At 32.9% G+C, this 9,457-nt stretch overlaps 1 protein-coding gene across 3 annotated transcripts in view; it reads left to right on the top strand.

Annotated features, from left to right (window-relative positions):
- The window catches only part of LOC115244700 (E3 ubiquitin-protein ligase Rnf220-like), a 180,442-nt gene that overhangs the window by 166,195 nt on the left and 4,790 nt on the right, over positions 1–9,457 (top strand). For all 3 annotated transcript variants that reach the window (XM_029822588.1, XM_029822586.1, XM_029822587.1), the window contains 2 exons: positions 8,571–8,842; positions 9,433–9,452. In XM_029822588.1, coding sequence (XP_029678448.1) covers positions 8,571–8,842; positions 9,433–9,452 — 292 coding nt within the window. The remainder of the gene's footprint in view (positions 1–8,570; positions 8,843–9,432; positions 9,453–9,457) is intronic.

Genomic DNA, 9,457 nt, shown 5'->3' with positions numbered 1-9,457 from the left:
ATTCCCTGAATAAACGACGAGTGAAGAGCGCGGTCCGGAAACGAGATTCTCCGTAAAAAAGAAGCGCCCGTGCAAATTTCAAGTATTGGATCGCTCCGCGCGGTGGCTTTCGCACACTTATATCAGTCTTGCAAAGTCGTTTTGCATTCTTATTTGAAGTTAAAGTATTATTATTAATTGCTTCTTAATATATATATGTGAAAATATTAAATATAATAAATTTAAAAATTGATCAGATAGTATTTTTAATTTTAGAACTCTATAACATTTTATTTTACTCTCAATTGCCTTTATAAATTTATTGTGCGGTCTACTATTTCTAGTTTAAGATTTGTACAATTAATAAAGAAGAGAGATCAATCTTTATGAGATTTCGTAAGGAAGAATTTATGTTATAAATATAGAAAATTGTCTTAATAAGTCTTATTTTTTTTTAACGAGGTTTTTTTAACGAACTATTTTTTTTATAGAAGTATATATATGTATATAAGATTAACGAAACACAAATAGTCATTACAGTTCAGCTTTGTCTTTAAATAACTAAGCGTATACGATCGATAATATTAGATTTTGTTTTACTAATTTCATTAGAATTGGCTGTAATATAATAATTAAATATCGAGCCTTCGAATAGATAGATTTTGATTTGCGGAAATATACTTGATTGTACTATTTCTCCAGAAATTGAAATGATCGACGTTAAATTCGATTGGCAATAGTCCACATTCGTCAGATGAAATTAGTGAGCCGAGAATATTAAATCACTTAAATCACCTTAAATCGACTTCCTCTCGATTCCTATAATGAATTGCAAACATATTCTTATCTATAATCATTTAGAAAAGATACAATTATATAATTCTGTCATTTTATATTATTCGATATAATCGGCAAAAGAAAATTAATTTAAGAAACTGAAGAAGACGACAAATTAAATCTCAGAGATGTGATTAAAAGTGATAAAACGCTATATCTTTCTTTTCTTGCATGCAAAATATAAATAAATTTTTTTATTTTTAATTCAAAAGACCCAAAATTAATTAATATTTCTAAAACGAAAGTTTAAAATAAAATTGATATTAATATAACATTTTTATTACAACAAAATTATAATTAAAAATTAGAACATATTGTTTTTTATATTATTTAAAAAAGATATTTAATTTTTGATATTTAAATGAACTTTTCAATAATAATCGATCAGCCACTTATAATAACCCTTTTCTTAATCCGCGAAAGTATGACGATGTTTCTGACGACGAAAGAAGCCCATCGTGACCCTATCGCCCGTTATCATTAACGGCCGGAAGAACGTTGAAGGGGGTGATTCGCGTTTAAGGACCACCATCTGCTGACATAATTAACGGAAGCGACGTCGTTTTCTCGCGGAGTCGTTCGCGGAGGTTGCGAAAATAAAAAGAGGAATCTGAGATGTAAGAAAGAAGGAGATGTCGACAGCTGGCTAAGCCGCGGTTCTTTCGTATCTTCTCTCATCTCATCTATTCTTCTCGCAGTACGCTTTCCATCTTTGTTGTTTCTTCAAGCTATATCCGTGCTCTACGTCTTATCGCACGTTTCCCATTTTCGTTAAATATTTTCACTTCTGCAAGCTGCGGGATTCTCGAAAGCGCGACGTACGATGGCACTTGCCAGTTTTCTCAGGAAAATATTTTCTCTTTGTTTCTCCGACTTCTTCTTTCTTAAGAACTAGAAGAATATGACATCTGCCATTGCATATATTTCTCTACGCGGTGCGTTCACAATTTTCGCGCTCTTCATGTCAGTTCAGAAATTCTTTTCAATTCCTTTTTCGAGGGAGTCTAATTTATGATAATTTATATCTTTTCTGTATATTTTTAATCAATAATTTTGTTCTATATTTTATTTTAATTTTTGAGGAATAAAATTTTATTTTAATTGTCAAAATTTTGTTTTAATTGTGGAAGGATTTTTAAACGTGTCGATGAAAATATCTTGAGACCAAGAAGTTAGCAACTTTCAGAAACCGCAAAGAAACGAGAATTCTTTAATTTCGACCGCGATTGCCGGGATTTCGTTCGCCCTTGACTTCCTCTTCGACGCGAAGTCTTTTCTTTCGATTAAAGGACAATGCCTTTTCGCCACCACCGTTCTCGAGCCTCTCGCGAGACTATCTCTCCGGCCGTGACCATAACTGTGCTATCATTTACACTTAGTCCCCTTTAGAGCGGCACCAGGGTGGCTCCGAGATAGAGCGGTCGCGTATCTTTAATTAAAAGAGGCGTCCGCTACCTATCTACCTCTACCCCGAGGCGAAATAAAAAGACGCGACCGTGTGTACAGAGGGTGTCGCGATATTAAAGCACCGCGCGCGCTAGCCTGAAAGACTCGGGATAAATAAAGATGTTACATTGTTCTTAACGGCCAATCAAGGTGCAGATAAAATCCTGCGCGCCCAACTGATTCCGAATGTTGCTTTTCTTCACTCTTTCATTTACTCAATCATGCTTTTTTATTATCTTATTCAGCGATTTAATTTAATTTTAAAATGTGACATAAAGAGTGATATAAATAAAATTAGCTTTTTCATATTTAAAGGTTAATATTTTTATGACAATTTCTTTGCAATTCGATTGCAAATCATATTTATCGCGATAGAACAAAAGATATACATGTGAGATATCCGTTATATTTTCGAATCATAAAATTAGATTTCAGTTTTGTATTAAGTTTTCGTAATATGGCACGGCATAACAGAAAAATGTACAAATCTGTATACATTGAAAAATTTTGGCTTTTCTAATGAAGTTGAAACTCAGTACTTGTGAATATTTCAAATTTTGATTACTCAATCTTATTTGTTTTCTTTCTTCTGTTATACTTTGTATAATCGTGTAAAAATTAATAAAGTATCAAATATAATAGATACATTAACAAGCTGAATTAGCGATAATGAAATGCAGGGTAGCGGAAGATACACGAAACAAAGATCAGATTGAAAGAGATCCGACGGAAACCCGTAAAAAATTACGCCTGTTATCTTCTTCCGGTCACGCCTTCCTTATATAAAGACTATATTAAAACGAATAAAAATGGACAAAAACAATGTTTTTGGTTCAAAGAACATTTTATGGCTTCCTGACTTTAATTCCAACCGCCCATAATTTTTTCGTCCCAGCGTTGCCGCAAAATATGTATTGTCCGACTTGTTTTCTTTATGCGTTTTTTTTTTCTTATTTCTTGCTCTATCTGTTATTTACATTATTAGAAAAGTTTTTATTAACGAGAAATTATTTCATTTTCTCATCTGTATTATTTCGATGCTGTGATATCCATCTTCGTCAAAAGTTTAACATTCATGTTCTTCAAAGTTACAGTGACATTCATCTTTTTTCAGCTTTGTTTAGCTTTTAATGTGTTTTTTTATAACTAATTTTTAATAAAAATTTTTATTTTATATTTAATGCTGTTATATATAACTCTCTCTATGAAAAGTGGTTCATATAATGTCATAAAGGAAACGAATTATGTAATTTTGTGAAATTTTATATGCCATATAAACGTTGATTATATCTACATATGTTAAATATATCATGATATTACAAAATCTTGCTTGAACATATCAAGCTTTTCCTTTTTTTCTTTTTTAGTATTACCGGGCTATATCGCATGCCTTTATTTATTCGCATAAAAGTGCTATAATGAGGCTGCGATGCGGACGCAGCGCGAAAATTACAAACGTAGTTATAGACACTATATCGAATAATGTCCGCGTCCGCCAGAGGAAATCACGGCGGAATCATCCAATTAACGAAATACCTAATTTTCAATGAAATTCCCATTATGCTGCATACAGGGATAAGCTTTAATATTAAAGCATTTTATTAAAACGTAAAATATTAAAATACTGTAATGCATCCAGTCCGGCTCGTCAAATAACGTCCGTGTTTGTACTGCAAACGTTTCGTGCGCATTTGCAGCCCGGAAACAAATTATATCATTTCCGACCCTGCTTACCGCCCTCGCAATCAGTAAATATTCCGCCGTGCGAGCAGGAATTTAAAAGTCATCATCAGCTAGTCGATGACATTTATCGATATTTCAATTTTGATAACAAGAATTAGATTGTTTACTTAAATAGTCGGACGAATTTTATTATAAAATAAAAATTCTGTTATTTTTGAACATCATATATTAATATGAGTCATTAAATTCTGGTCGAAATTGTATATATTTGTACAGATATTGAGGTGTTATACTAAAAAAATATTACAATATATATATTTTATAATAATGATTGATACTGCAAAGTGATTAATTTTTTTTGGTAGTAATATTTTTGAATTTATAACTTTATAAATAAAATATTATATAAATGGTTTTGTCTGTGTATGTGTGTATGTGTGTGCGTGTGTGTGTGTGCGTGTGTGCGTGTGTGCGTGTGTGTGCGTGTGCGTGTGTGTGTGTGTGTGTGTGTGTGTGTGTGTGTGTGTGTGTGTGTGTGTGTGTGTGTGTGTGTGTGTGTGTGTGTGTGTGTGTGTGTGTGTGTGTGTGTGTGTGTGTGTGTGTGTGTGTGTGTGTGTTAAAACGTCAATATATTACATTGTGTGTTTTTTTTTTTTTAATAAAATGTAAGTTATAAATTATCTATACGCATTTACTTGAATTGCAGAAAATTTATCAAGAAATTTACTAGCAAATCATTTTTTGATGAAGGAACCTGTATATACATATACATCAAGTTTTAATTTTTAAATACAAATAATCATTATCACGAAATAAAGAATAATAAAAAAGTATGATAAAAGCTAAAAATAAAATATATAATGAACCTTAGATTCTTTTTACGTTAAGGATGCTGCTCGACATGCAAACAAGCCGCCTGTTCTCTATCCGGAAACCGCGAGAATATCGCGAGTTCCCTCGTCTATTTTTACAAGTCCATCCTTAGGGGTCAAGATTTGTGAGGGCGAGGGAGGGAGACCCCCTTCTTTGCGCTGTCGACGTGAAACATTTGTCGCGATCAAATCCTCGTGGCTTCGAGCACCGGATCGTCGTCTTTTGTCAAAATAAACGAGCCAATCGTTCAAATTGTGTGTTTAAAAGAAAAAGTTGAAAAATTAGAAATTTATTTGTTTTATTTCGCGCGGAAGTATGTTGTCATTCTTCTATGTTTTTTCTCGTTCAACATGATGCTGGTTTCTTTTCTTCTCTTTTTTTTTCTTTCTTTTTTTAATAGCGTTTTTGCACTTTATTTTTTAAAGTTATAAATTTGTTGAATTTAAAATTATAAAAATACAAAAAAAAATTAATAACGCGAGATTCAAACAAATTCTTGAGATTGACAATCCAAAGTTTTGAATTGTACACATGGAAATTGTTTCATTCTATTTTTTGACGTCACTCTGCACGTTATTGTCAGAAAATAGCAAGCAGGTGCGAACGTTCAGCAAAGAACGTTTATTTTCATACGCTCTATGGAATTCGCGTCGGGAAGTAATATTTTTTCCTGATTCACAAATTTCTATTCACGTATTATGCCGTATATTTTTTATACGATATTGCAATACGGTATTGGCTAATAGGATTAAGCAAGATGCAATCATAAAAAATTAAAGTTACAGTTACATTATTTTATAAGATTGATATATAGATATATATTATGATTGATAAACGGATAAAAAATAACATTTTCGATCATATATATAATTTTGCGCAATAGCGATTATATTTTTCATGTTTTAAAATAAGAGGATTTCTGTTAGAACGCGGAATTACGATTAAAATTTAATGCGAAAATAATTTAATTTACTTTTTCGAATAATTTGTCGGTTAGCAATAAATATAAACGATAATTTTCAGTGGACAAATTATCGCTAAAGCAGTGTCTACTCAAGTAATCGATAGATAGCGATTGAGAGTAAAAGACAAAAACGTATTGACAGTTACAGTGATACACTGATTAAAATATTCAAAAGTTTGCGATTGGCGCGTTTATCACCGGAAGGAAAACGTATTTTAAATGTGAGAATTCAATTTGTCGCTCATCCTGACACCGATACCGTCATTTAAGTAGACATGCCTGCCTAATTAGATTTCCATGATATCGTTTGTCGATCTATCGAATCTATTTATGACCGCTGTCGACAGACGAAAAACGATTTATTATTACAGGATAGTGAGATCGAGAGATTTCGTTGTGGAAATTTAAGGAGGCTAATTCTGAAATGGCGATAATTTGAAAGCTATTCAAACTGGGGTGAACGCGATGCAGTTTGAATCAATATAAATGAATAATAATGTGCTGCAATTCCTCTTTAAAAAAAAAACTTCTTTCCTCTAAAAATATTTTAATGTGTCAAATATTATCGCGATATATAAAGTCTGATACTATCTAATTTTTTATTACATTGGAAAATAAAGTTTAGTTACCTACGTTTGAAGATTTTGTGACAGTATATTTAATTTCCAATATAATTATTTTATCATAAATATTTTTTTCAAGATTAATTACATAAATTATTGCAACTTATGTCAATAATTTTTATATTGAAAATTTAGTTTTTTAAAAAATCTTTTAAAACAGTTTATTTGAAAAATGTATAAATATATATTTCTATACGTCTAAAATATTGAAATTATTAATTTACGTAAATACTTTGGTAAAATGAGCTCTTTTGCAAATATGAGATATATTCTTAGCGATAATTTGAAACTGTCTGGAACCCATGCACAACATTTACGATGATTTAACAAATAAGCAAAGAAATTTCAATCGCAAAAAGATAATCCCCCTCCCGAAATTATCCGTAATGGAAATGCAATGTAACTGATAAATCTCGTGTCATTCCTTCGTTTTTCGAGTCGATTTTCTTCATTGCATCGTCGCGACGTTAATTCCGCCGACTTCCGTTATCCGATGATACCATGCTCGCAAGGCAGACTACGATTATCATTCAGGAATTTTAAAGTGCATGTACGCATTCACGCGTCATCGGTTCTGTGTTATTTTATTTCAAAATCGCGGTAGATTACGACCGATTAAGACCGACGAAGGAAACTCGAGGCACCTAATTATGCAAAGTGCATCTAAGTATACCTTGCAATCGACTAGAAGATAAAGATTTATCTTTAAACTTCACATTTTAGATGTATAGCGAATGTTTCTAATCTATAAATTTCTTCTAAATAATTCCGGGCACTATTAATCTTATAAATTAGAATTGCAATAATAATATTATTTCTAGAAGAGAACGAACATTTAGATTTCAATTCGATAATTAAAGTGCATAATGCGCTCCACACAAGACTGAGAAAGATGCCGAGAAGCATCGCTCGCTGATAGACGCAACTGAATAAAACGCAGCTTGGTGTATAGTATCCGGTCAAGGATGGACGATCGCGCGACTCCTTTCGTCTGTCTCCCCTATACGACTGTACGGCGACTCGCAATAAATATTTACCACCGTATAAAGGCTTTCAGCATATCCTTCCAGCACGGCGACGTTGCGAAGCCGCTTTGAGATACGGTCGATTAATGCGTAATTAAAATCAACTGTAAAAATCCGACACGTCGCTATTGCAAACTTTTTCTATAAGTTTATGCATACATAGTTTACGTCCTCGGGCCGAATCTTGACACTACGAGGTGTGCAGGATGCAGACGGTGACAAGTTTTCGCGATTAATTATGCATTCCCGTCAGAGTGCAAGACATGAGATAGAAGTATCCCGCTGGAGTATCACGGGCTGTTTGCGCTGCTCTTTTTCCCTCGTCCTATTCTCCTCTCGCTCGGATATCTTTCCTCTTTTTTTTTCTTTTTCTTTTACTCACCGTTTTACGGAGCGATAAATTGCGAGTAAACGAGCCGGGCCCGCGTTGACCTACGGCGGCGGTTTTCGTTTCGCGACTCGTTTCTGGGCTTAATGCGATGCGCGCGTCTCGACGGCGATTCGTTGCGGAAAGTAATTACGAGGCGAGTTGAATACTTTTTAAATCGTGTTAGCCGATCTTTCAAGAAGTGAAACGTCCCCCCCCCCCCTCTCTCTTCGGATGATTCCATTCTTTGACCGCGCTCGAGACGCTAAACCCTCATTTTCGAGGACATCAAAGACAACCTTCAAAATGCATTTAATTGTCAAATAAAAAAGGATTTCTCTCTGTTTTACTTCCTTTTTGCTAAAACGCATTTTATACTTTATATTGCAGTATTAAATTTATTTTTATTTTAAAAGTTTTAAAGAAGTTTGAGAGAATCTTGATTGTCAATGAATTTGATGCAATTGTAGTTTGAAAATGTTTTGCTATTTGCTATTATAATGAAAAGGAAGAAGCAACTATATATATATATATATATATATAACTATATTGAGATGATCTTGTGTAGCACGTCGGCGAAATAAATTAAGAAATATTAAAAAATTTTTTACACGTTTTTCTGTTCTATTTTACGAGGTATTATAACTCTATGATCAATAATTTTTTAACAATTTAAGCTTGAGAGAGATAGACACGATAACCAAATATTTACACGCTAAAAATAATTTCGTTATGCAATTGTTAATTATACTTTGAATATCTTTCTGTTTTAGGCAAGAAGAAATTTCCCTCAGATCCATCTTGCTGCCCGGTATGCGGAGTGACAGTGAGGCCTCAAGAATTAGAACAGCACTTTGCTCAAGAACTTGATCGACTGTATAAGGTTTCTACAACGCCTTCAAGACCTCGATCTGCGAGATCAACCTTGCCGCCGACGCATGCCCAAGATCATCCTCATGGCCCGATGCTGCACGCCCCATCGGCGGCAGACGGTACCCCTCAGGGTAGATGGGAGACGTACAAGAGAATTAAGGCCAATAGACAGGTAATTCATTGATTGTGTGTATATTGTTTTAATCTCTCATTGATTACTATTTAATGATATGTTTCTAATTTCTTTCTGGAAAAATTATTATTATATACGTATATAGGATTATACGATTTTCGCGTTTTCGATTAATTATTAATAAACGAATCGATACATAATTTCTTTTTATATATATTAAAGATTAACATATCTTCCTTCAAATCAAATTTTTTTTAAATCGTTCTAGAGATTCAAACCGATTAATCGAGAATAAGAAAAATTTATCATTTTTCATAGATTAAATCTCGAGATCTCAGAAATGACTACACCAATTGTATTCGAACTGATCGCAATCGAAACCGTACATCAAGATTATGTGAAAAAATATTATTAGATTTTTTTTTATTATGGTTCCAATTCTAGAGATATTTTAATTGAAATACATTTGATATAAGAAATCCGAATAAATTAAGATGCTTAATAGCATCTCTCGATGATATCCTGTCAATATAATCGCATAATCAGTTGCTTTTTATGTATTTGACGTCGCATTGATGCTACTGCATCGCTTGATATAATATATGTATGTTGCTATACTTTCTTTGCAGGCTAGAATACGCGTTAAGAATCGGA

Source organism: Formica exsecta, unplaced genomic scaffold (assembly GCF_003651465.1).
Source record: "Formica exsecta isolate Colony F162 unplaced genomic scaffold, ASM365146v1 scaffold83, whole genome shotgun sequence".
Lineage (NCBI taxonomy): Eukaryota > Metazoa > Arthropoda > Insecta > Hymenoptera > Formicidae > Formica > Formica exsecta.
Note: the sequence above shows the minus strand (reverse complement) of the source record. Positions and strands in the feature narration are given on the sequence as shown.